Here is a 27,884-nt window from a genome sequence, read left to right on the forward strand (position 1 = left end):
ATTCTGCCATGCCATGCGTACGCGCAGATTTGATTTTCTAACGATATGTTTGATCTTCCGGAGCAAGTGCTCATCTATGTAAGGTAGCGCTAAGAATCCGCCGTCCGATGGGGCGTGTTCCCGCCTGCTACTACCCATTCCCATGCGCTCTGGATTTTTTCCGACAGTATACCTAAAAGTCGCGGAGAATACACATAGCTCAACAGCAAAGCACATATGTTGTTTATGCTCTTTCTTTTCTTTTCACTACTTGATGAGTTGTTTAGAGCCCTATGGAACACGTTACGACTTATACTTTGCTTAGTGGACGTTGGACACACAGGTTCGCAGTACAGAATTATACCAGGGTTGCTTAACTTGAAAAAGAACCCCGTTTCTAACGTTGCGTGATTATTCCTCCCTTCCACCGTCACTAGTGTATCTAAACATGAAACCCCTTTCTGTCCCCTATATGCTCTCTCGTAAAGGAAAAATTTTGATGCTCGTTGTTTATGAACTCTAAAAATTATTCAAGGGCGCGCTGTCCGTGCGTCTATACTGTAGCATAATCGTCGAAGTATGTAGCTTAGAAAATATCCTTGAGATTCTTAACGTTACTTTACAGAAATGAGCACTCGCTTTGAAAAACGAAACATATCGTCGGAAAATCAAGACTGCGCGTACACATAAATTGGAAGAACGACAATAAGCCTAAAAGCCCGGCGAAATATTCTATCTTGACGCCTAAGTGGCAGAGAAGTAATGACTTTCATTCATGCAAGTCTGGTTTTCAAGACGTTTGCACGCAAAAAGGTGGCGTACGAAATCAAATGTAAACTGTGTGAAAAAACATGGGAGGAACATAATTCATGTCGTGGAGTCCATGCGCTCTATTCGCTTGAGATGTAACGAACACCTGCGAGACACTGAAAACAAAATAAAACAAAACTTAACTAAAAGGTGCCAATACCTCCTTTCAGTGACTATTTTTGGCAAAACACGCTCAGGCTGGAATCCAGGGAGGTATGGACCCTATGCCCCTTTTAGAGCTCAAGGTAATCTAGAGAGCACAGGACCGCCCAGACAGGAAAATAAGGGAATCTATTCTTATGAAAAGTCGGCGACCGGACCTTAACGTCCAGGACTCATCATGGCCGATTATGTGAACGTGATATCTACATTGATGTGTGTTGCTTGCTAGCTTAAAATCGCTTGCATGTATAAGTGGTGCCTGGCACGTGATGTGCAAGGTCTGTTTGATTGAAATAGTTTGCATGCACAATTTGCGCGTGATGTGTGATGCCTGGTTACTTGAACCCGTTTGCATGTTTGATAAAGCGTGATGCGTGGTACCTGTTTACTTGACTTTGTTTGCATGTACACGTATTTTTCGCGCGTGATTATTCTTAGGTAAATGTGCACTGTATCGTAGTAATGGCTGGCAATTGCTCCTTGTTTAATCCCCTGAATGTTGGTGACCTGTAAAAATTGTGGCTTATTGTTTCACAAAAAAAAGAAAAATCGAATAGGATCATTGCCAGATAATTGTGACGTTACTTCTGCTATTAGTTTCGGTAAAAGCATGTTACCGAAACATCAACACATTTGTATCTACGTTGTCCTAGTTGTTTGTTCTACGAGGAATGAAACTATGGAGACCGTCTTGTATATGTGCTTAACGTTCCTCGCAAATGCGCTTAACACCGTGCGTAACAGCCATTGCATATCACATAAGTGTATTTTGGTGCAGCTGAGCAATGCAATTTTCACCTCGTTCATAAAACTACGTGTGTATCTTTCGGATAGTGGGGAGGCCATTCATCGAGAAAAACAACGTTCATCGGGGCGGCATTCGAACAACACAGCCTTAGGTACAACACAAAAAGCACGTTGACTTGCGCCTCGCTATTCCGAAAAGGAACTCATTCAACTATCGTCATCGTTTCGCCTAATCCCAACACAGAATGGTCAGAACACGTCGCTATAGCTTACATGGCAGTGCGTACTGATCAGTCTCAAACCTGCGAAGTAAAGTATTTGGATCCAACTGAAATTATAGAGACCAATAAACCGAGATTAGCCCAGATGACATCCGACGTGGCGCGGCTGCAAGCCAAATGCGTGATGTACGTAATGGCCGGCGCAGCGTGTCAATGCTATCCCAGACAGCACGGCATCGCTGGCGTCTGCTGCGTGCCGCCGCCGCGCTCCGCCGGCCGGGCGCCGCTGCTGTCTGGGAGACGCTTCCGGCGCTTGGTCAGCCTGTCCCAGACAGCACGGCATCGCTGGCGTCTGCTGCGTGACGCCGCCGTGCTCCACCGACCGCTGCTGTCTGGGAGGCGCTTCCGGCGGTCGGCCGGCCTGTCGTCAGGACGGCGAGCCGCAGTGCACTCCTGGGGTGTCCGAGCCTGTCCACGCTCTCGTGCGCCGAAGACGCGTTCCGGGCGGCCCGGCAGCAGGCTGGTGGATCGGACGGTGTGTCGTCGGGGCCGGATCAGCGCTTTTCCGCCGGACCCGCCCCGCTTGAAGACTCCTGGGACGGAGTATCAGTGTTGGATCAATCGGTGATGATGTTAACATTTCATACACTGCATGAACGTCGCACGCGGTATTCGCAAACGGAGTATGATTTGACGTCGTGTGTATGTGCCGGTGGCTGCTAGGAGCATTCAAGTTGTTTCGGAAATAAGTATTTGAGCTAAAAACCATCAGGCATGTGACCAGCTTAATTTTGAGTGGTTTAAGCCAAGTGAGCGTTCCTCCTATTAAAGGCTTGGGAGGTGGCTCCACGGGAGGTGGGGGAAGGCTAGCGGTCCACGGATTTCCACTAGGTCCTTACCTCGGCCTCGACCCGCCTCGCCGGCCGCGGGTGCGTGGCTCTGCGTCTGCCGGCGATGCTGGGGAAGTGCGTCGTCAGTGAGAGCGTCATCTCCATGTCCTGCGGCGAGACCAGCGTCAGGCTCGTCCAGTTCTTCGCCTCGCCCGCGCCCCGCTCCGCCGGTGCCACCGTCTGCGCCGCGGCACCGCGCGACGTCAGGGCCCCTAGCGGCGGGGCGACGAGGCGCGGTGTGCCGGGCCGCGGCCGCTGGGCCGCCGCCACCCCCGGGTCGGCTCGGGGCGGCTCGCTAGGGCCAGCTCGGGGCGGGCGGTGATCTTCCGCTAGGGACACAGCCGAGCCGGTTGCACCACGGAGCCCGGGGCTTTGCAGACTGTCGCTGGACAACGACCACATCCCTATCCGTCGACTCGCCCGGCAGGGGGCCCCATTGTCGCCCTTGGCACGGCCGAGCATGGCTGGGAAGGTCTCTGCACAGCTGGTCTGGGATGACGAAGCCGGCGATGGGGCGTGCTCCACTCCGGCTTTAGGGGGGTGATCCGAGTCGGTATTTTCAGCATTCGACGTCGGAGGGACAGGCTTGTCGCTTACCACTGGATGGTCGCGATAGCCGGTTTCAAGTTTGACGTTGGCGCTGCCGACCTCACGTTTGACGTTGGCGCTGCCGGCTACGTTGCGAATCGGCTTCACACCGCTTACGGCTGAGACGGACGGTACACTGCAGGTAACGGGATCCGAAACTGACCCTGCTTCGCCGTCTCTTGCATAAGCGGCCGACGTTCCCTGAATGCTGTCAAGAGGTGGCACGGCTGGCTCACGACAGCTGATGGGAGCTGACGTCATGACAACACTACCGGAGTCCGAGTGTGTATAAGCACAGCTGTGACAACAGGTGCGTTTGGCCTGGTCTTCATAGCTCATAGCAGTCGGTAGAATTTCCGGCCTGGAAAATACACTTTCACCAGAATTACGATCACCACCAGGGCCATTGGAGGGTCCCCTGGCTGTCCTGCCCGCTTCACTATTGACGCGCTGAAGGTATGTGAGATGTTCGCCGTGCGCCTCTCTAGGAACAGGCGAAGTGGAGGGCACCGTACTTGATCGATTATCGGGGGGCACCATCCTCGATTTCGTTCCCCGTGTTGAGCCAGCGACCTCGCTGAAATCTAAGCCGGCGTGATCGGGTTGAACGACACGACACCTCGGCTGCTGTTGAGGGAGAGTCGGACGGCAATGAGTCTCAAGCGGTCTGCACGCACCACTGCGGGTAGCACATGCCTCGCGGCTGGCCATGACACCTGGTGACAACCGCCTATAGACACTGGCTGAGACAGGCAGACAAACGCTGCTCACATTGGGATGATGGCGGCGGAAAATGTCGACCAGCTTCCCCACATTTGTCATGCCTGTCGATCTAATCGAATTTCTGTTTCGTGGCTTTTGCGGTAAATTCCATGCGTCCCCTCTCCGTCCATCATTGCTGATTTTCTGCTGGCTCCGAAGCTTGCGAAGCAGCAGAGTTCTGTTGACTCGAAAGCCTTCAGACCGCTCAGGGAGGGGTCGGATCACGCAAGCATTACCCGCCGTAAAATCGATGAAAAACGCCCTGGGATCCGAGATGTCTTCGGGGGCGGTATCTCCTTGCTGGGTGTTTTCGGGCGCTCCCCCACAACTGGAGCCTTCTTTTACTATCACGCCGGTGCTCGGGCCATCAGGCCGATGGGTTTCAGGCTGTTTTTGCGATACCTGAAAGCTCGTCTCACTTTTATCGCACGCATCGTTGTTGGCGGTAGGGGAAGGGGAAGTGTGGCATGTTTTGATATCTACACAATCTGCTGATGTGCTTTCAACGGTCTGTTCCGAACACTTCACGTCTTCTTTTTTGAGGCTAACGTCTAACCTAGAGTCAAGTCCGCATTCAAAAGACCCCTGCGCGTCTTGAGCATGCTCAACAGCACCTCTCTCGGAGGTCAAATGGCGCTTTTTCTCACGAGATGCCGGCGCTTCTCGTTCAGCATACAAGGACCGGTCAGTTACCAAACCGTCGTGATTCTCTCCTTCAGAAAGTTTCGCAAGGTCCTCATCAGGTGGCTTGGGCTTCTCAGCCTTTGAAGGCTCCTGCAGCACAGCGCCGCTGCGTTTAGCGATCGGGCTCCGGGAGTGGTCTTCATCTTGCTTGTCCACCGCCCCAGCACGAGACACATCAGCTTGCCCCTCGCCAACCCCGTCCGCCCCTACCTGAGCGCGCGGACCACCGTCCCCGGCGCTCTCGGACCGCTGAGAGAAGCGGAGATCGACGAAAACCACCCTCTTATTGGTGTGAGGACCGGCGCCGGCGCCGCTGTTGCGGGCATTTAACACTGAAGAGCGGCCGACAACGCTCAGCTGGTCGGCCGGCTCCGACTCCGGGCAGCTGAGGTGACGGCAGCGGTCGCCGGCTAACGCCGTCAGGGGGCGCTCCACTCTCGCCATGGGTCGCTCCACCGCCGCCATGGGTCGCTCCACCGCCACCATCGCTCGCTCCACCAACGCGACGTGAGCCGGGCGCGGACAGCCGCCGTGGCTGGGCACGGGTCGCGGCGGATCTCCGCCGTCCTCGGCACTCCAGGAGGACCGGTCCGGCGGGTGGCCGCAGTTAGCCTGACACGCGACGTCGACGCCACAGGGGTGCTGACACCCTGACACTCCGACACACTGACAACCTGACACCCTGGCACACCGACCCTCTGGCACCCCAATGGTCTCGCATCCTGACACTCCGACAGCCTGACACTCTGACATTCCGACACAATGACACCCAGACACCCCGACATCCTGACACCCTGACGCTCCCAGAACCTGACGCCCCGAAACACCGACAGCCTGACGGCCTGCAGTCGCCCCCCGAGACGAACTCTTGAGTATGCCCTTGTTCGGCGGCGGCGGCGGCGGCGGCCGCTCGAGGTCTCGGGCCGCGCGGCGCGGCCGGCCCGGGCTGAGGTCGCGGCGTGACGGCGGCAGCAGGTCGCGTAGAGTGCGGCACAGCTCCGGCTCGCTGCACCACCAGGCCGCTGGGGACGACTGGATCGCCGGCTCCGGGCCGGGACAGCCGTGCGCGCTGTAACGCAGAGCGCGTCACCCGGCCAGCCTCAGCTGGTGGCACCATCTGTGATCAGCCTCGGCTGGTGGTACCATCTGTGATCAGCCTTGGCTGGTGGTACCATCTGCGATCAGCCTCGGCTGGTGGTGCCATCTGTGATCAAGTTAATGTCGGCGGCGTGACGGGAGAGCGGCACCGGGTCAGACTGGAGTGGCTCTCGGACTAAGCACCAGCTTTTGACCATCCTTGCTATTCCATAATCTTTCCAAGAGCTAGAATATCTTGTGGAAATGCAAACGCTTGATATAAGTGTTCTTTCGGCGATAGCGGTCGGAAATAAGGGATCACTCACGGTTCGGATGTCGGAACTCGGTGATCACGACGCATGAACGCTGTGAAAAGACGATTTCAAGCGTCAATGGTATCCATCAACTGATGAAAGCACACCATATTCATATAAGGGAAATATGTACAGTAAAGAGGACACTTATTTTGTTCGTGGGTGCAATAACAAGACGAGCACATGGTTACTAGAAACAGATTACCACACGCACTAGATATCAAGCATCTTGAGAAGGATTGCGTAAGACCAGTGGAGCCGCATTATTCGGTGCATGGATCTTGATCAACGAAATATTACTGGGGAAGTCCATAGGCGTAGGAAGGGCTCAAAAAGTGGCTGTCATTTTGGTGCATTCTTAAGTCTACTCTTTCCACGCATCACCGTAGGGATAAGGCCCAGTATTCTCGTTAGCGCACGCTGAGCTCCGACATCCCAGCGGGCGCTGCATGACACCCACGGAAATCCTTGTTCCTGTGCCTATAGGGCATATAAGAAAAACACTTCATGTTCTATACCAAGCAGTTGTCAACCATCCATGCAGCCGAGCCGACCCAGTGCAGCATGATCGTGTTCTTTTTAGTCTTATTTGAATACATGATCATAGTTGGCACCGATCTGTTGGTATTCCCACAGATCATAATGCCCGAAGTTCACGAAAATAAGTAGGCAACGGCCTTGCGAGTTTCAGAACACGTGTTTGGTGGTGCGAACTGCACGCGGAGATGACAAAAGGCTACAATTTTGACGACTTGAGCTACGTCACGGGACAACACTCCCAGTACACCTCCCACGATACCGTCCATGCGTACGTGCTTATGTAGCTCGTGTACGTACCGCGAACAGAGGCTAATTCTGGGTCAGCTCCGCCGTAGCAGCCACGAGCCCAGACTACCAAAAAATATTCACCGTACTGCACGCCTACGTCAAACGACATCGGTGCGCTTAACCTGGTGCACACGTTCGCCGAACTCAGGTTAAAGTCAAATCATGCCGCTTTTTTAATTAGTTCTTGAAAATATGCTGTTTCCGCTTTAAATTAAGGCTACAATATCATAATATCTTGAAACATCGGTTTTCAATGCACCGACACTGGTGCCGCCCAAACGCCGAGCTCGGAGCGCTCGGACTTACGACGTGTATGCACTGGAATTGCTGCCAGGACCTCGCCGCTTCTCCCATCATGCTCGGCGCGCGTGTATTTTTAATAGCAATCTGGCCACAAGCCAGCAGTCTGGCGGTGTTTACACCTGATTGTCTGCGGCGGCGTGCTTCACAAACGAATCACCAGTTAGTCCAACCCGCCGGACAGAGTAGCATTGCGGAGCAGTCTATCTTTTGACGGCGGCATTTCGCGTTCATCCAGTCATGATCACCAGTTCATGTGCGATATGGCTCATTAGTCACCACCCTGACCAGAGGCCTACCTTTCAATTTCGCATTACATCACTTAAAGGAAATGCTTCACATTTGAATATATTGCAACGAGCATCAGATATGATGAAACACTTTCACTGAATACTATTGGTACACTATGTAAGTGGAAACGACTGCTCTAGACAGCACAACCCTCTGTTTAGTAAATATGCTCCTCAATGCGTCATTGTTTGATTATGTCATTGCAAGCTCCACAACATTGATTGAAAGCCAATTAACGGCCGCTATATCTGAAAATTGTTCTCAAGAATACCAGACATGAACGCCCCGACAATTATATTTGTTTGGCCTTATGCGTGGCCTGTTTGCATGGGTTAGAGAATGACAGGATTTTAATGACGTTAATATGACGTCATGAATGCCAATGTGACTGAAATAATCTCCCCGGTATGCCTTTTCCCACCTTCGCGGGCGTATTGTTCAGAAACTAGAAGGGGTTAGGTCTTAAGGACAGGTTTGTGAACAGCACCGAAAGGGCTTCAAGGTGAGTATTTCAGTTCAAAACCCCATACAAATCTGAAACATTCCCTGACCGTGCGGGACATATGGAGGCAGCCTGGCCATCACGTGACCTATGGACATACGCGTTAGGAAGGGCAGGATTGTCAACAGCACCGAAAGGCCTTCAAAATGGTAATTTCAGTTCAAGACTCCATACAAATGTGCAACACTCCCTTTAACTCATTGACGTCAACGATATCCGTAGAAGTGGGACGGGGGTCTGACGTTATCAATTTTGTGAAATTTTGCAGGGAGTGTTCTTCATTTGTATGTGGGTCTTGAACTGAAACGGCCATCTCGAAGACCATTCGGTGCAGTTCATAGCCCTGCCCTCCTTAAGACATAAACCCCTTTAAGCTTCTGAGCTACTGCACCGTTATCTACATCCGCTCGCGAAGACGTGCAGACTGTTTCAGGGAGACTATTTCAAGGTCAACCAGGCATTCATGACACCATGATAACGTCATCAAAATCCTATCATTCCATGAATCATGCAGCAATCAAAGCCAAGAAATGTACAATTGTCGAGTCGATCATATCTGGCGTTAGTAAGCGCGATTTTTAAACACAACGGCCGTCAACTGGCCCTCAATCAATGCTTTACATGGCACGATAGCGTAATCAGGATTGCTCATCGCACTTAAATTTTACTGAGCTATTGGTGGGGCTGCTGTGCTCCATGACGTATTAAGGAGCACATTCACTAAACATGAAATTTGTGTAGTCTAAAGCAATTTTTTCCTCTTAAAGGTGCAACAAAAAAGTACCAATGGTTACATGTGAGCTTATTTCATCACATCTGATGTTTGCTTTAAAATCATCAAATGTGAACGAAAAAGTCCCCTTAGAAAATCCCTTTTGAAAATCCCTTCAGCCTGACCTCATGGTGATTCAAGAAATAATTCAAAAAGAAATAAAATAATTCAAAAAGTTCCAGTCCATCACACTTGAGGTTCGTTCTCAAGTCTCTGAGACCAGCTGTTGGTCCCCACGTGACGTCCACCGCTGACAGTCGAGCTGACGTCAGCTGACAGTCGAGCTGACGTCAGCTGACAAGTCGAGCTGACGTCAGCTGACAGTCGAGCTGACGTCAGCTGACAGTCGAGCTGACGTCAGCTGACAGTCGAGCTGACGCTGACAGTCGAGCTGACGCTGACAGTCGAGCTGACGCTGACAGTCGAGCTGACGTCAGCTGACAGTCGAGCTGACGTCAGCTGACAGTCGAGCTGACGTCAGCTGACAGTCGAGCTGACGCTGACAGTCGAGCTTGACGCTGACAGTCGAGCTGACGTCAGGTGACAGTCGAGCTGACGTCAGCTGACAGTCGAGGCTGACGTCAGGTGACAGTCGAGCTGACGTCAGCTGACAGTCGAGCTGACGTCAGCTGACAGTCGAGCTGACGTCAGCTGACAGTCGAGCTGACGTCAGCTGACAGTCGAGGCTGACGTCAGCTGACAGTGGAGCTGACGCTGACAGTCGAGCTGACGCTGACAGTCGAGCTGACGTCAGGTGACAGTCGAGCTGACGTCAGCTGACAGTCGAGCTGACGTCAGCTGACAGTCGAGCTGACGCTGACAGTCGAGCTGACGCTGACAGTCGAGCTGACGTCAGGTGACAGTCGAGCTGACGTCAGCTGACAGTCGAGCTGACGTCAGGTGACAGTCGAGCTGACGTCAGCTGACAGTCGAGCTGACGTCAGCTGACAGTCGAGCTGACGTCAGCTGACAGTCGAGCTGACGTCAGCTGACAGTCGAGCTGACGCTGACAGTCGAGCTGACGCTGACAGTCGAGCTGACGCTGACAGTCGAGCTGACGCTGGCGGTCATCGCTGACAGTCGAGCTGACGCTGGCGGTCATCGCTGACAGTCGAGCTGACGCTGGCGGTCATCGCTGACAGTCGAGCTGACGCTGGCGGTCATCGCTGACAGTCGAGCTGACGCTGGCGGTCATCGCTGACAGGCGGCGGTCGAGCGGCCACTCACGCAGTGCGGTGACCGGCTGCTGGAGGAAGCGCTGGACATCGGTGGCCCTCTGGCGGCGCCGCTGCAGCAGCGCCGCCTGTTGGCGACCTTGCTCAGCTAGCGCGGCCAGCTGACGCTGCACCTCGACCGTCCTGCCGGTGGCCGACGTCGAGGTCATACTATCTGCGTTGGTGGGTTTGGGATGGATTGAAAGTTCAGTGGCACTCTCAGTTGATGTGGGTGCGTCGTAGCGCAGTCATGATGAGGTGCTGACTGGCGGTATTTTCGCGATACCCGTAAAAAGACCAACTTATTTACGCTTGTGAAGAAGAAAAGTACCACGCCGAACTAAAGGACTCTAGCAGTGTGGGCGCGGCTTCAGCTGATAAGCGGTGTTGATTAAACAGCGTGGGTGGGCACGCGTGGCTCGGGTCTCATGGCACCGAGACTGCTGACGCACACCTGGTGCCGAGGGCAGGGCACCTGCCCTCACCGGCAGGGAGCTACTACGGTAGCTTCGGCCGGCACCAACTGGGCACACAGTCATACCACGGATTTTAGAAAGCCGTTCAGTTTAGCCACGTGGGGATCATGCTGAAATCCACTTATAAATCGAAAAATGATTAGATCATGAAAATTCCGCTCTAGGTGGGAAAATTTGAGTGCGCAGCTTTGTGCTACGGCTTCAGCGCCCTATTACAGTGGAGGTCAACTTTTTTTTAATGCGTCAGAATAGTTCTGCGTTGGCTGTAGAATTACTTCGTTATTTTGTCGATCCCATTTTCCTCTTGAAGACGGTTTGAACACGAAAAGTGGTGTTGGAGCACCGCAGAGGGGATATTTTTCCGCATGGCCAGGCAAGTCTTTATGATTCATGGGGACAGAAAGAAACGTCAAAAGAACCATCCACGATGCGTTCAGGGCATGCAGAAAGTCATGGGATATATTATTTGCTATGTCATCCAATTAATGTAACAACGTTCAAATTTAGTATTACTTCAGTAGCATTCATTACCGCATGGTGAGACGTTGCTTGTCAAAATGTATATTTCAATGGTCAAATTTTGGACCTGCAGTGATGAAAGGCCTGCAATGAATAAATAGTACTTTTACAACAAATATAGTGTCAATGCAGTTTAAACAACCCAATTTAGGTACTGGCGTAACTTCACATGATACTTTGGCGCTGGTGCAAATTGGGGCAATTTCTTTCACACCCTCGTAACATCACCCATTATTGTTCCCTGATGACAAAAAAAAGAAAAAACGGTTGCCCGTGGCAAACTTTGTCAGTGAATGAAATATGTGCAACAGATAGGGATGCAATCTCCCATTCAGATCGCGACTTCCTGACTTTCCTCTGCACAGTTGTGCTTTAGACCCCTCAAGTTGAGAAGAAAGTGACCAAATACATGGTGAGACCGTTTGCTGGCGTGTTTTGCGGTTAGGTTGCGGCATTCTGGCCAGCTCCCCCTCCACTCCCCCTTCTCTCACCCCACCCCCAGCTCAGTTCGGATGGTGTCAAGGTAAGCTTTATCAATACTGGCGTGGCCAGCTGGCGCCATAAGCCGTCCTCACCTGCGGCGCAGTCGGCTTTCCTGCGAGCACTGTCTGGCTCTCACTGCATCCTCCGTGTTTCCAGTCAACTCCGGAAGAGAGCGGGACAGCGACCAGCACCTCCTGTAGCTCACCGGCACACCGCTGAACACAGCCGCGGGCGGGGAGCGGGACAGCGACCAGCACCTCCTATAACTCACCGGCACACGGCCAAACACGACCACCGGAGGCGGCCGTTTACCACCGTTTACTCGTGTCTCCTTCGGTTACGCATTTCATATTGACTTCAAGTAGTCAGAAGGAGAATGACTAAACATCGCAATATCTCTAACGTTTTCTGATGGACAAAATTACCGCATTCGACGAATACATATTGAGTTAGCGTTAGAAGTGTAAAATAGCGCTGACGTGGTGCTTGTGGCAAAAGGATCAGGTTACTCCACACTGAAGAGAAGGGATAGGGACATGAAATATCAATTATCGGAAATTTTAGTCAGAGTTCTTATGCTGGCAGTTAATAGTAAACCAGGGATACCTTCGATCTTCAGTAAACCGGTAGGCATTAGTCAAATGATATTATCAAGTGACTATAGTTCATGTTAAATATAACCAATGCCAACCAGCGCCTCCTGGCATACTGAAAGTCTCTAACAGTCAATATAAAAATGATGAACTCACAATAGTAGAAAACCGGGAGCTCAAAGCCTTTCTCGCTCGCACAATTTCAAAAAATCATATAGCCTGCTAAAAACGTGCATTCTTAGAATCTGCACGCAGGTAGCAGTTACCGTCAAACAGACGTTTGAAGTCCTTCAGACAGTTTTAAGTCTTTTTGAAAAGAGAACATGTGTAATGCGTGAAATGACAGGTTGACAACACTATTAGAAAAACGAACGATAGGCAACATCCAAAAGCGCAGTCTTTCTTAATACGATAAACGTTTATGAAAGAAACCAGCGCTTGCATAGTTGGAATATTTAAACAGACAGCTCAGGTCATGCATCACTTTGGACCTGTTCAGTCACCCAATGGCAGCAGGGTGATTCACTGTCTTAAACTTGTTATGGCATCAAACTGGCTGAAAAAAATGCTGTATGTATGCTTGTATGTGTTTTGTAATTTGACCTGATTTTCGGGAGGATTATCTGTGATGGTGAACGGAGGTGAACTCATGGTTCACCTTCGATTATGTCTCGTAGAGCGTGCCTCGTATTTCATCCTATTTCGAAGTTTTCCGTCCGACTATTTTACACTGCTTTGAGAGTGGGAAAGAAATTTCTTGAAACGCTAGCTAGCTTAAACTAATATAGATAACTATAGGCGAGCTGATTCAAGACTTATCGAAAACAACGAAGGACTTACTTCGAACAATCAAGCAAACGCGAAACGAACTGATTACATGTTCATTTCTCCTCTCGTATAACACAACTTGCACACACACACACACACACAAACACACGCACACACTCAAGCACACACAAAAACGCATAAACACACACGCGCATATGTCATATGCATATATATATATATATATATATATATATATATATATATATATATATATATATATATGCGTGCCAGCGTGCCAGCAACAGTTCTCGGACTAACCTGGCAATTCTCTCCTATTCTTACCTTTTGGGAGGTGAAAGCGGTTGATCCTGCTGCCTGAGGCTCTTGAACCACATTTCCGTTTCTTTCAGCATAGCTGTTGGTACTCGGATGATTGGCGATTGACCACGCGCGTGCCAGACCTCGGCCCCAGTCTGCGGCCCGTCTGGTGGACCTGCGAGACCAGCGCCCATCCAGACACGGCCGGACACTGAAGCGGTCCCCGGCCGGCCCCCGGTCCCCTCCCGAGATTACCGCCGGTCTGATGAGAAGTCATCATCGAGCGGCGAGATTGAGGCCGGTTTGGACGCGGTATTTGTTGCGGCCTTATCCCTCGATCGACCGAGTCACGTAGTAATTGCATAGCGGTATCAGAGAGCTCGGGGCTTAACGTCGTCTCTGATAGTAGCGTGGGCCCACCCTGGGCCACCTAATGTAATGACAGGAGGCGACGACGGAGGGTGTTTCAAGTAGAAATAAACGTGAAGTGAATTGCTCGTGCTCAGACGTAACTCGGGCGGTTTGTCCGTTTGGCTGTTCTCGCGACGCATGTTAACCAAGTCGGTCTTTTTCGGCGACCTCAAGTGACATCTTATTCGGAAGTAGGGTTCGAGTCCACGATGCTTGCCGCTGGAGATACTCATTCTCTATCTGGAAGATTGCTGCAATATTTATATAAGAAAAAATCGAGTGAGAAGTGCAATAATTCTGGATTGAACAATGAGCTATCACTACGGCGTTTATTTCCATGTCATCCACGTCCTTTATTCAAACTGGATCGCAGAAGGTGGCGCTTGAATTGGATCGTTCCTCCATTTCCACCTCTCCTGGGCAGAGTACGTCACCAGCTTCGTGCAGCATGACGTCACGACATCCTGCATGCTTCGCTACTGAAGCCAACCACGTCAGGGGCAGCGCGTGGCGACGTGACTGGCAAGGCGTGGTAACACCACCTAGCAAGCCGCAGTGACACCGCAAACACGAGCTACAACGTCACCGGCGGCACCAGTGAGGTCAACATCAGCGCCGGTGACGTCACGGGCATGGCGTGAAGGTGGCAGTGTGTTTGTCGGCGAGCGGGCCACCGTCCCAGCAGAGCCGGACGGTGCTGGTCTGAAGCCGGGCGTCGACGGTGCGCGCCCGCAGCGCCGCCGCGCTCAGCATCCGCTGCGCCGTGCCGTGGTGGTCGTGGTAGGTGAGTTGGACGGAGCGCAGTGCGCCCAGCTCGGCACGCGTGTGCAGCGTCGTGTGCAGCTCGCCCCCAGCCGGGATCGCCGTGTGGTCTCTGGTGGCGAACAGGGGCGCCCTCAGAGGTGGTGACAGGGAGGGGGGTTGGGAGTGGCGGGTGACGGGACTCACGCGAAGGGGGTTCAGACGTCAGAGGGTGGTGTCAGGGCGCCAGGTGGTCTCTGGCGGCGAACAGGAGCGCGCTCGGGGTACTAACTGGGGGTGGGAGATGGGCGACGGGCTCACGCGGAGAAAGGTCAGACTGGTCAGAGCTGGTGCAGTTGCGACCGGGTGCTCACATACTTCACTGCTCAGGTGTTACATGACAATGAATGTCACACATCATTGTGCAAGACATTCGTCACCACTGGAAGACCAAAGATCCATGATGGACTTAGCTGCGCGGACTTCTGACACAGTGCCTGATAAGACCTTCTCAGCGATCATCATGGCATCATCAATGCCATCTTACCTCCAGCCCGTTATACGGTCTGAGCTGTTGTTTTTGCCATTGAGCACGAACACCATGTTGCCCAGGGTCTCTTCCTGGTCCTCGTTCAGCTCTATGAAGACCTCGAAATAATTCACTGAAAAGCGAGTGCGAGATTGTTGCGTGTGTAGCAGATCGTAGTCATGGAATTTTGAACTACAGTGAGATAGACGAGAGATAGATAGGAGATAGAGAGATAGAGAGAGAGAGAGAGAGAGAGAGATCAGAGAGAGAGAGAGAAGAGAGAGAGAGAGAGAGAGAGAGAGAGAGAGAGAGAGAGGAGAGATATAGATAGAGAGAGTAGAGATATCTGATCTAGGATGCCGCTCGCTCGCTCGCTAGCTGCTCCGCGCTCTCTCTCTCCCTCCTCGTCTCGCGCTCTCTCGGTCGCGGCGCGCTCGCGCGCTCTCTCTCTCTCTCTCTGCGTCTCGCTCACCGCGCGTGCTCTCTCTCTCGCGCTCTCTCTCTCTCTCGCTATCTCGCGATAGTCGAGTCGATAAGTCCGACTTGCTTTTGACGCTCTCATTTCTTGGCTATTGTCAATAGCAATGCTGTCATGAGTGAGAGGCAGTTGTGGGTCTGGAATTTCGTCAAGCGAGACACGCAATACTTCGTGCCCCCTTGGAGTTTGGAGCCCCCTCAAAAAATCATCTTCCGGCTATTAGATGTGGAAATTCTTGAGCATGCTTGTTGCTATACGAGAACCCATTTTCCTGTGTGCCGCCCTAGAAAACTAAGCGTGGTGCGTGGATGTCCGTACATGGAATGCGCTCATTTTCCCCGGATCATGGTGGATCCTGTCATTTTCCCCGGATCATGGTGGATCCTGTCATTTTCAAGCTAAACATTTCAGAAAACGTTCGTAGAATGAGGTAAAGTTGGCTGCTAAACACCATCAAAATCAAGCACAACACTTGACTCCAAACTTATTTACGGCTAGGCAGCTTTCCGCGGCTAGCCGGCTAGTGGATGCCACCAGCTGATGGCTGATGGCTGATGGCTGTTGGCTGATGGCTGTTGGCTGATGGCTGATGGGTATTCCGGAGCTTTTGCTTCGGTTGTTATCATTGTGTGCAAAATATCCTAGCAAGCGAAATGTGTTAAGGTTGTGATACACAAGTATAAAAGTGTGGCAACTTTAAGAACCAACGCAAATAACATCTACGACATCTGTGGCGCGTAAAACTATGCTCGGCAGTTGCGCTAAAGTCGTCATGAAGATTTCGAACTTGCTTACATGAAGTAATTTTGCCAAGCCCATGCACCCGAGCAGACGAAACGCCCTGGCGCTCACAAGCGCGTGAGGGGCTTTCCGCAGCATAATGACATCTTTCTCACATCGTTGGAAGAGCTCTCACCAATGTGGAGGGCCCGGAGCGATCAAGGGTGCCCCGTCTGATTAACAGTTAGGCCCACGTCAATGGGGTAAATAAAATGGGATAAGCCAAAACCAATAGGTATGGCCCCTGAACGGACCGAGAGTGTCGCAGCAGGCCATCGAAGAAACAGTATGGGGTCCTCAAAGCAGGCAAGAAAAGCCCAAGATCAGTGTGATGGGCTCCAGAGCGATTGGAAAAGCCCCGGCGGATGAACATATAGAGCCCCGATTAGGGCGCAGGGCCTTCCCAGCAAACTGGAAGAGCCCACGACTTTAACTGATGCCTTCGAGCGATCGAGAGTACGTTGGCAAATGAACATATAGGGTTTCGGACAACAGCGCAGGGTCCTCCGAGGAAACGAGCTAATATTAAGTGCCCAGGAGCATTGTAGCAGGCCCGGCAAGTGTTCTTATGGGACTCCCGGCAATAGCATAGGGCCTCTGGACAGCGAAATGAGCCTCAAAATCTCCCCAGTCACTACCCCCTTAATCAGCGAATAATAATTTTTGTCTACTCAAGGACCCTCCGCTTTCGCTTGTGACTGATCTTAGTCGCCTGGGGGCCCAAAGCCTTCCTGTGTTGTGTGAAAAATTACATTCATTTGGTTGGTTATGCTTCCTGGGAACCTATGAGCCTCTTCGGTGTCAATGGGTGGGAAGGAGCGTGGCCTCGTGCCCTCCCCGACCCCTCTGGGCACGCCATTGGTGAGAGGGCAAGACGGCTCTAATTTGGCACAAGTGGCTGGACCAGGCTGGACCTAGCACACATTTAGGCGATGAGTTGCATGCATCATTCCTCGTTTTTTCGTCGTTTTACAACGGATGGTGTCATCTTGTTACCAAAAAAGCCATTTGACATGATCAGGGTACAGGTACGATCCGTGCCGTTGGCAAATATGCACGCATTGAGCTTGAACCGAGACACAAGACTTACAGCACAGGGCGTTGGGATCTGGAGATGTCTGCAGATAGTAGGATCCGCTCAGGTTGAAGTTGATGCTGTCCATGCCAAGGACGCCCATGTTGTCGGTCGCCATGTTCTGACAGTCGACGGACAAGTAGTCGTCGTAGTTTTGACACCTGAATCCCACTAGGGGGCACTGTCGGCCACGCAGCGCCTCCACGAACAGCTCGGTCGCACGGCCGTGGGAGCAACTCAGCTGACCGCCCATTGCTGCCGGCCACATGTCAGGTCTCATGATACAGAGGTCGTGAGCAAACGAGAGGAGAAAAAGAGCTGAAATGTGCGTGGGTGGTCCGCTATTGAATGCTTAAAAATAGTCCGTTAAAATGTGTTTGACAAAGGCAATTATCAACGACATCAAGTATGACATGCCCTTGCATTGTCGAAACGGTGGTGCTGGCCATCAGGCACTGGACTCCTCACTCACCAAGCCAGTCTAGGGTCTCCAGATCCCAAATTAGGCCTTCAATCTCGGCGTCAAAATCGCCACAGCCGGGCTGGTTCTTGCCATCGTTGGGGAAGAAGTCCACGTCACCGTTCGCCTTCAAACGTTAGAGACTAGCGTCAGGGTGGGTGGGGCAATTACCTTTTCCTGCAGTGTTTTACCAGCTTGAACACTGGGATGCACACAGCCAGCTTTCCGCCAACCATCACATAGATCTTAACACCACTGGAGAATATGATGTAGACGAGTGTCTGCAAACACGGCAATATGTGTCCACTGTTATGTTTGGTTTTGCTGATGCTGTACGGCAACCGCACGCTTGTTGCCCGCTACTAGGATTGCTTTACCCGAGTCATCCACTGGTCAAGTGCAACCCAGAAATAGCCCTCCCCAGTTTGGAGTACTTCGCGCAGTGGTAGCGGGAGTGGCCTCACATGCTTGAAGCCGACCCCGAGGAACAGAATGTCGCGGCCATCCGTGTGGATCACGTCCACGTACGCGGCGTCGTCCCGGTCCAGGTGGACGACCGGCTGCGTGTTCTCAAAGTAGGGCTGCGCTGGGTCCAAACCTGACGGCACAGCCTGGAGTCATATCCCAGCAGACCTGACGGCACAGCCTGGTGTCAGGTCCCATCAGACTTGATCGGAAAGCCTGGAGTCAGGTCCCCGGGGCAGCCTAGGGTTAGGTCCCATGGACACCAACAGAAATGCGGAGTGTTTCCAATACTTCCCCCAACGAGAGCAATGACGCTTTCTGTGCCCTAGCCCAGCGTCAAAAGTCCTGATCACGCCAATGCAAGAATACCTACCGACTGTAGAGCAAATTATAATGGAAGCGTCATTTTAATCACCGAATTATCATCTATGTGGTATTATATGGTATGTAGTGTAGTGTTATATGGTATCTTTGTAGTGACATTGTAATAAACGAAACGGTTACGATCGGAGCAAAAATGACGATCCTTGCTTAGTTCGATTCCTGACCGCGGCACACTCTCCTGCTCCATGAGCCCAGACAGCTCCGCTTTCAGCACCACGGAGCCGACCGTTCGCTGCTGCCTCCTGCGGCGGCAGCGGATGCCGACGGCACGTGCCTGTGATGCGGCCCAGACCCGGCGTGTGGCTGCCAGCATAGCCGCAGACGTGCGCGCCCAGGGAGTGGCCGACCAGGTGGACCTGGGCGAGGCTGGCGCCACGCGAGGCCAGCGCCGCCACCAGCAGCGCCACTTGCCGTCCCACCAGCTGTGTGTTGGCGGTGGCCTGCAGGTACGGGATGGTCGAGCCGTGGCCCCAGTCCACCAGGATGACGTTGTAGTCGTCCTGCGGGTTGGTGATGGGTTAGTGGTGCCTCACTCACGTGAGCGAGTGTTTGAGGGCTATACCGCTCGGGTCGAGAATGACGTCAAGGACCGCTCGGTTTCATGACAGGACCGGGTACTGTCCTGGCGGAGCATGGTTAGAGGACGATGGAACGACATGGCAATGGGCAAATGGCTAGAAAAGGGGCCATGAACATGCATTAGTGAACACCTTGTGAGTTGAGGCGGTTAAGATTATGAATCATTTAAGGACAACTGTTGCCTTCCCGGGCTTTTCTCCGTTGCATATAATTTGACTCCAGGCACGTCCGTGACTCATTCGTATGACAATGAGCATCCAATGCTAATTCATTCCATGCGTGATCGTGTTTGAGTAGTGAGAGATGTACCAAATGCAATGAAAGACTTTTAAAACATCTGTATTTGTATTTCTTTGCTAGGTTTAGTTCGTTTCAACATTCACCCTCTCTTTGCAACACACCGCACAAATACTACAAAACACGGTAATATAAATCAAAAACGCACAAACAAATCCTTAGAAATACGGAGCTCTTTTAAACGTGACCAGCTAGCTGAATCAGCTCCACTCAGCTGACAGACGCAAAGGACCAAGCCAGGGGCGCGCGCGCTTCAGTGTCTTCGGCACTACCAAAAAGTGTCACTGTTTTTAAGCCCATGCCCACCCATGCTACCAATTCGGACGTCAATCTAATCATGTGATTGGTCAGAGGAGGTGGTGTCGTCAAAGTTTGAAACCCTGAGAAACTCGGTTAACGTGGCGATTAACCCCCGGCATTGGGGAAAAAACTCACACTTACATGTATTTTGCTTCGGTTAGAAGTGCTCGAAATGACAACGCCATAAGGGACATCTAGTTCATTTAAAACGTAAAATTTCGGAAAAACTCAGGGTTGACATTGGCAAAGATCAATGGATCTCAGCTATCACTCTCCACCCCGTTCACTTTAATTTGTCGTGCTCATTTTGTTTTGGTAGCTTATCTGAAGTAACGATGTGATGCTGTTTCATGAACGTGCAAATAAGAATTGGTGGGATGAAACGCCAGCGTGGGTGTAGGCATCGGAAGCCATCAGCCAACATATGTTATATAAATAAATAAATACATAAATATATATATATATATATATATATATATATATATATATATATATATATATATATGCCATCCGGATGTGCCAGCATCTGTTAAAAAGTGCTGACCCAGATATGAATCAAACAAAGGGATGATTATTTTTTTATTTTATTCAAGGGAATACTGTAGGAATTATTACTGTGTCATTGATCTCTGTGCTGCTTGATGTGAAACATCATTTTGGTTCGGTGTTGAATGTCATAGGATAAGGTAAAATATAAAAAAAACGACTGAGTACCACCTAAGCTGTCTTAGTTATATACCATTTCCAAATATACTGAGTATCTTAAATCGACAGAGCTGTTCACCTGGCACGAGTACCGGCTTGTGTGGCACGAGATGGGATGCTGCTGGCTCCGGACCCGCCGAGCTTTGTACCCGCAGATGGGCATCGTCTCACTCGTCAAGGACGTTCGGAGCCGCCGCGCCTGTCCGGGGCTACGGGCTGAACCACAGGCGTCCGTACGCCACAGGAGGTCATCCACCCGGCGTTATGTTCCTGGCACTAGTCATGGCGCCGGACGACGTGTCCGTCCGACTCACCCTACGGGGCGAGAACTGCTGGCTGTAAGTCACAGTCCCACTCCTGTCACTGCCGACCACCAACGGCCTGCAGGGCCCGCTCTTCGATCTCGAGGCGATGTCCTCCTGGTATCGGCGCCAGCAAGAGCTTCCACCCACCGAGCTGCCGACCGGTCTACTGCTGTCTACTCGCGGATTACACTGCTATCGGTGCGAATCCCCCGCGAGAGGGAGCCTGCGTGGTGCACCATTATAAACGCGACGGACAAGCTGCATGAGGCAACGTGTTTTGAGCTGTGGCGTTAAGACGTGTTCGACTCTGCATCATGCCGCGCGACAGATGCATAAGAATTTCAACCGTAGGCAACCTAAGGCCGATAAGTGGGTTTAAGCAGTTTGCAATAGAGTGCTTTGAACTGAATATTACTACCTTTCGCAAGCTACATCAAAGTGACAAGACCTTGTTCTGACTAACTCAGCCGTGCAGACATATTTCGAGCCCAGTCTCATTGCTTTTGAAGTGCTGGCAAATTGGCAACCCGAACGGGCCGAGCCAAGCCGTCCTGGCGCAATGCAACGCGCTGGCGTGCGGTGATGCTAGCAAGCATGGTCAATCAACCCGGCAAAAAACAACATTTACCTGATTCCCACATTTTTTCCGGGATGCGGTTCAATCTAGTTCCTGGTTCCTGGTACCAACACCAGGAAAACTTAGGAACCAGTTTAAAAGCAAGCCGTAGATGTAGTAAGAACCAGGATTCAATTGAATTGAGGTTGGGGAACTAGCAGAAAAGGGTTTAAGCTTGAAACTATGCCGACAGTTTCGACAAGAGTTCAACATATGGCATAAAGTGTGCAGAGGTGTCAGAACCGAGAGCCAGCTTCCATTGTGCCGATAGTTCCAGCAATAGCAAATACTTAACCTGGAAATATGATGAGGATCCAGTAGCACCAAAAAGCAGCATAAAATAAAAGGCATCAATGAGAATCAGGTTCTCACCTGTAAGCATTGTTAAAAATCATGACTTATTCATTCGATGAGCTTATGTTATGCATTGTGCACATGTAAATATTAAAGAACATGCGTAAAATATTGTTGATTTTATATATCATTTTAATGGCGGAATATTGTCAAATGGTAACCCAAGCTGATGCTGACGAATGAGCCGGTGACGAACAGGAGTTAGTATCAAGCTGTTTGTGAGTGAATTAATGGAAACCAGAAGCGAGGGTGGTGTTTGTCAGGAACTGAATGGAGCTTATAACCCATACGTTGAGTTTGTAAAAAACGAAATCAGTGAAAGCCAGCAGCCAAACCGTGGTGTTTTAAAATAATCGGTGAAATCCAGGAACCAGGGCTGGTCACGCTAAAAGAACCGCCCAAAACCAGGCGTCTAGGGTCTCGTTTTGACAAGGGAATTGAGAACCAGAAACCAACATTGAATGCCAGACACAGATCTGTTGGTACTGGATCTGTAAGCACAAACACGAATACAAATTTAGTGGCAATGCCGAACGCGGCATTTTGTATCCATCATAAGCCATCATGTTTATCCGAGCGAACAGATTTCGTATTGGTTGACGTTAGATTAAATATTTTCTGTTCGTAGGTACTGATTCCAAAGGAAAACGTCCCAGCCCCAAGAAATCACTAGCACCTATTACAGAACTACCATTTTCACATGTTGTTTTGTGTTACAATACCATGAAAACACGTAATGGTAGTGCAGCATTGATTGAGTTGGCCTTAAAGTTATCTGGCATGGACCAACATTTCGAAAAATTGGGCCAAAAATTGTCCAACCGCTACCATAAGATAGATACCGGGCAGGGGGGGGGGGGGAAATCGTGCTGCACTTGACCTACATGGGTCGCGATTACTTTTAATTAACATACGAAATGCTCAGAACCTGTCCGGCTTTAAGAGCATGGTAAATGCAACAATTGTAATTCATTGCGCGTTGTGTGTACGAGCAATTTTGTGAACAAGCGCATAAACTTAAATTACATTGACACACTTGCATGTCATGCAGCTACACACCAACACTCCCGTATTGGACCTACACACTTGGTGTCGATATTGCAAATTACAACCTTCATTCGCCGTCTCATTTTGCGTCATTACAGCATTCATGAGCGTAGACTGCCTGATATCCGGAACATAATTTTTGACTTATTTTCCTGTTCAATGCTGTATTGCTGTTCCCTGACCTCTTTTCACGCCATGTCCATTGTACCATGTGCATGTCTTGCTGACATCACAACGATTTGTCTTTCCGTGACGATTGACCGTCAAAACATGGCAAGCCCATTACATGAAAATCCTGTGCCATAAATAACAGCATTTACGCGTAAATCGTTCTTGTTAATATAACATCTCAGGTTGTCAGTGCAAACCCACTCATAAACATCTCTTTTCTGCCTCAGGATCATACAATATGACGTAACACAGGTCACGGCCAACCCTTGAACACACCACCACAGTACAGAATCTGAGCTTTTTGCCATAGCAACTGGAGTTTAAGTCTTTGACGAGATGATATCCTATGACCAATTAAAGCAAGAGTATGATCTCATTCGCGGCTGCTCCCGAAGCCAGAGGGTGTACATTTACGGAGACCGGAGCGGTCTATCATATTGTTTCTATAGCCTTGGACGAAACATTCTTTAATGTGGAATCGGAATGTAATAATGTATTTCTAACCTGCTGCAGCAGAAGATATTTGGAGTTAACCATCCAGCCGGTTCTTCCGTTGTCGTTGAATCCGTGCACAAGAAATACTGTCTTCCGTTCGGGAGAGAAGTCACCCAAATCTGGGCCGTTATATGTAATTACTTGCTCCGTATTGTTTCTGGAAATGCCACGTTCATATTTGTAAGGTTAAGAATATTTTCAGCGTAAGCGTCGAATTGTTTTACCTGGCCAGTTGACACATCCAGGCATGCTAGAAGCCTGATGAATGTTTGTAAAAAGTTGACAACATGTGACAGTGCTCTGAATACATAACAACATAAACTATGCATTCAACGCTGTCAAATATGCATTTTTAAGTCAATAACTTGCGACGTAGTATTACGTGACGCTTACCTCGTGTACAGAAGAAACCTGGTGCGAATCCTCTCGGGGGACTCGGGCAAGTTTGGGAAGGGTCTCATCAGGTCGCTCCAGGGGTAGTCGGTGGTGAAGCATCCTACGTCGTTGTAGCATACATCGTCTGTAAAAATGTCACAGACGTGATTCGTTTCAAGCGAACCCAACATTGTGTATTAAAGGGAAAACTGTCATCTTCCCGGTTCAAAAATATGTCTCGAACCGGAAGATACCAGCGGCCTTTTGGAGTATCGGCGGTCTGGTGCTTCATGAAGCCGTACTCGTCCCTGCAGCCAGTTGCGAAGACCATATTGTCTTTATCAATTATAATGTTATGTAAATTATGTAATTTTTGTATTATGTAACTTAATTGATTAACATACAAGGTTTCAAGAAAATGTACAGAACACCGGCTTTCAAATCCAGGCGATGGTGTCCATGGTTTTCCGTCAAAGACAAAAGCTCCCCATCACTAGCTTTTGCATGGTGACATTTTCCACTCCTTTAGTTATCCAAACGCGTTACCGCTATTACGGCTCGACACAAATTCTGCACCAAATTTGACGATGAAGCTAGACAACCGGAAGCGTGTTTCTTAATGCGAGACTGCTTGGGTCAATAGAAAGCACTGCGACACTCCATTTGAAATGAGCGGCCTCATTGCATTAGACCATTTACTCTTTTCTGAGTTTGACAATTTCTGTCCAAGCTGTTGCAGCCAAATCCACCAAATTTTCGGTCCTTATAAGTGATAACGCTGACACATTCTGCTCGATTTTTTCGATGATAGTTAAGAGCGCAGTCATAACTGCATATGCGATGGGTACACGACAATCCTTACGCATATGCGATTATCTGCAATTTTCTTTATTATTCTGGGTTGTTTTAAAATGATTCATTCACTGATTGACTGTTTGGCATTTAGGGGTAGTCACACTTCACGAGGTCACCAACAGTAGTAATACGGGGCCAAGTCATACATGCCGTAAGCAGGCTTGACGGACACATTTCTCAAACCAAGGCCATGTGAAAACCGGTAAAATCACACCCAATGAGGTGACTTGCTCTCGATCGAGCAAGACCCAGACTTGCCTTAATCCTAACATTCATCAAAATCACGGCGTGACACTGGAGCGCAAAAGCCTGCTCATTCATTTGGTGTTACTTGTTATACAATCATACGGCAAACATTATAGATACTAGCGTTTTTCAGTTGGTCGAAGATTTTGATGATTTTTAAGATATTCGGCGTGACACACGACGTCATAGTTTACATTGCAACTGTAAGCTTAACAGGTGTTCGGGTAGGGTGGGGTCAATTTGACTGCCCAAAAGCTTTGTTATTGGATTAGTTAAGAATAATTTATTATCGACAAGGCGTAGCCGCCTCAAACTTTACCTAGCTGTAAGGAATTGACTGGTGGTTCTTTTGGTACACGACATTAGATATACTTTTTAAGTTTTCTGAGCTGTGGCAGGTAAAAGTCAAGCCATGACTGTAATTAGAGGTCTTGGGGAATCGTTCGATATGATCGAATAAGGAAGTGTCAGGCGAAGCCATGCATCTCTCGGAAACTTTCCTAGATAATTGCCCGATTTGATTTAGGATTATGACGGACTTCATTGACCTTGGGTCAGGTAGGGAGTCAGACCGTGGTCAAAACCCAACTGTTTTGAACGCAGACCTGGTTTTAGGGGGGAGTTTTTATGCCTTTTCCAAATTTCTCGATCACGAGGACGTCAACAGATATTCTATGTTAGCCTTTTGAAGGTCAGGGCAGGTCAATGACCTAAAATTACCCCAATCAACTTTTTGTTTTGTTAGAAACGTGCCACCCAATGTAATCCTTCACTCTTATCTCAGTTCAATATGAAAGCCATATCGTGGGTTTCGGTCACTGTGACCTTCAAAGGCCAACTAAGGTTACTGATCTGAAATGAACACTGGTGATCTTTTGATAAGCACAGGTATCTAGCGTAAAGGCGGCTGCGTGAGGAGGTCTGGGAACACTTCAAGCACCAATCCGGTGTTTGACCTTTTTGACCTTATTCGATTCAAAAGTCATGACCTAGGATCTACAAATCTGTAACAAGTGAGTTCACATACAGGTCTCCTCAGGGGGTTTGTTAAAGGCCTCAGGGGACTCAAAGTGATCCCCCGCCTGAGCGTGTCGCATTCAACTGACCACCTGTGCACGCATTCACAGTTCCTAGGTGACATTTAACGGCAGTGTAAAATGCCGTATGAATTCTGCTAACTTAATTAACACGCGCTCGGGTGGGGGAGGGGTCAAATTAACCTTCCCAAAAGGTTTTCCAGAATGATTTCTGAACGACGAGACGTGGGCGCGCCAAATTTTGCATAGCTGTAGAAAATTGAGTGGAGGATCCTTTGATGCAACAAAATTGGATGCACCTTGTGAGAGCGCTAATCTATGGCAGGTCAAAGCCAGGCCATGACTGTCAGCGAAGAGCATTTCCAGTGTTTTTAATTGAACTAGGCTCAGGTATGAATGTCAGACCGAGGTCAAACCTAATCTGCTTTTTTACTCGAGACCTTGGTTCTCTGAGGGAGTTCCTGGTGCTCATGTCAAGTGCATTCATGACAAGAACCACAAAACACATGTTTCTTGAACTTTTCAAAAAGTCGGAGAGTAGGTCCCTAACCTAAAATGACCTACATAAACATTGTGTTTTTAGGAGCATACCGATTAGCGTGACCCCTGATGCTTATTCGAATGGTAAAATGAGAGGAATCTCATAGGTATTTTGTCAGCTTAGCATTATAAAGGTCAAACAATGTCACTTACATCACTGAACTTTTGCCTAAAACAGGTAACTAGCTTTACGTCGATTACATGAGGGAGTCTAGGTGCACTTGACACACCAGTCTGTAGTTAAACCATGTTTGACCTTATTTGTCCCAGGGTAATGACCTAGGAACCTTAAATTTTGACATAAGTAAATTCACATACATGCTAATTTACCCTGATGTGTCTCTAGCTACCTTAGTTTTTGAGATCTCAGGGGGGTCAGATTGCCTCCCCCTCCCCAATGGAGCGAATGACATTCAACTGGACACCCGGGTGCGTTATAACCGTGGGAACCTGATACAATTTCTAAGGGGAGGGAATATTTTTAGTCCGTAAGGTCGCGGACAGCGGAACACTTCATCTGGCGCCTGTAAAACGACACTGAAACATTTTACGGCCCCCAAGCAAAACGAGGCATTCATGAGAGAACCGTTCTTGTGTCAGTTTGCACTGAGCTGGATAGCAAAGGCGCACAAAGGCAGCACACAGCCGTGGTTAAGCTGCATGGGCACCGTCCATTCTCGACTCATCCTATTGGGCGAAGAATACCACACGCACTGTGCGTCTATAGTCGTCTCCATCCTTTTCCCCGCCGACGCCTGCAGCACTCTCCTGCTTGTCCGGTGTTTTGTTTCGGCAAAGCTTTGCGCACGGAAGTCCCTATGCATGAATGAGTTTCGTGTACCGAAGTCATCTCCATTTACCCTCTTATCCTACACAGTTATAATACGCGATATCCCTGGTAAACAACGTTTCACTTCTGACCGTTTGACCTCTCGGATTGCTTCCTGGTAACTGGTCCACTACACCATCATGCTGATGCAAGACCTGCAGGCCACTTGCTATAATATATTACAGAGATGCTCACAAAGTTATTTGTAACTGTTGATTTTCACTCATACTCCAATGTCTGTTTATTTCGTTTGTTCCAGGAATCTGATGAGCGCGCCTGCAACACGTCACGGCCGAATACTAACCGGCTGACGATGCTCCCAGACTAAGCAGCAGCCAGCACAGCCAGAGCAGGCTGGTCTCCATCGTCGGCACTGTGGACAACTGAGGTGCCGTTACAGTGCCATGGGAGCGCGGCCTTGTCACAGATGGTCTGATCCCAGGCAGAGCCGTCCTTGACGCACTCTCACTGCTGAGACCAATGCCATCCGATAGATATACCAATCAACGGAT

At 49.9% G+C, this 27,884-nt stretch overlaps 2 protein-coding genes across 2 annotated transcripts; both read right to left on the reverse strand.

Annotated features, from left to right (window-relative positions):
• Positions 1 to 6,024: 6,024 nt before the first annotated feature.
• On the reverse strand, positions 6,025 to 13,459 carry LOC119100236 (uncharacterized). The gene is made up of 4 exons (XM_037223346.1): positions 13,323 to 13,459; positions 11,712 to 11,813; positions 10,155 to 10,285; positions 6,025 to 6,047 (listed from the first exon to the last, which is right to left on the reverse strand). Exons 1-4 carry the CDS (start codon positions 13,391 to 13,393, stop codon positions 6,025 to 6,027), a joined length of 327 nt encoding a protein of 108 aa, XP_037079241.1. The 5' UTR covers positions 13,394 to 13,459.
• A 510-nt stretch (positions 13,460 to 13,969) lies between these two features.
• Positions 13,970 to 27,736, reverse strand: LOC119101401 (pancreatic triacylglycerol lipase). The gene is made up of 9 exons (XM_037224736.1): positions 27,677 to 27,736; positions 23,884 to 24,010; positions 23,500 to 23,647; positions 18,896 to 19,121; positions 18,237 to 18,370; positions 17,785 to 17,899; positions 17,328 to 17,567; positions 14,998 to 15,112; positions 13,970 to 14,583 (listed from the first exon to the last, which is right to left on the reverse strand). Exons 2-9 carry the CDS (start codon positions 23,949 to 23,951, stop codon positions 14,334 to 14,336), a joined length of 1,296 nt encoding a protein of 431 aa, XP_037080631.1. The 5' UTR covers positions 23,952 to 24,010; positions 27,677 to 27,736; the 3' UTR covers positions 13,970 to 14,333.
• Positions 27,737 to 27,884: the final 148 nt, after the last annotated feature.

This window comes from Pollicipes pollicipes, unplaced genomic scaffold, assembly GCF_011947565.3.
Source record: "Pollicipes pollicipes isolate AB1234 unplaced genomic scaffold, Ppol_2.1 Scaffold_4881;HRSCAF=5763_pilon_pilon_pilon, whole genome shotgun sequence".
Taxonomy (NCBI): Eukaryota; Metazoa; Arthropoda; class Thecostraca; order Pollicipedomorpha; family Pollicipedidae; genus Pollicipes; species Pollicipes pollicipes.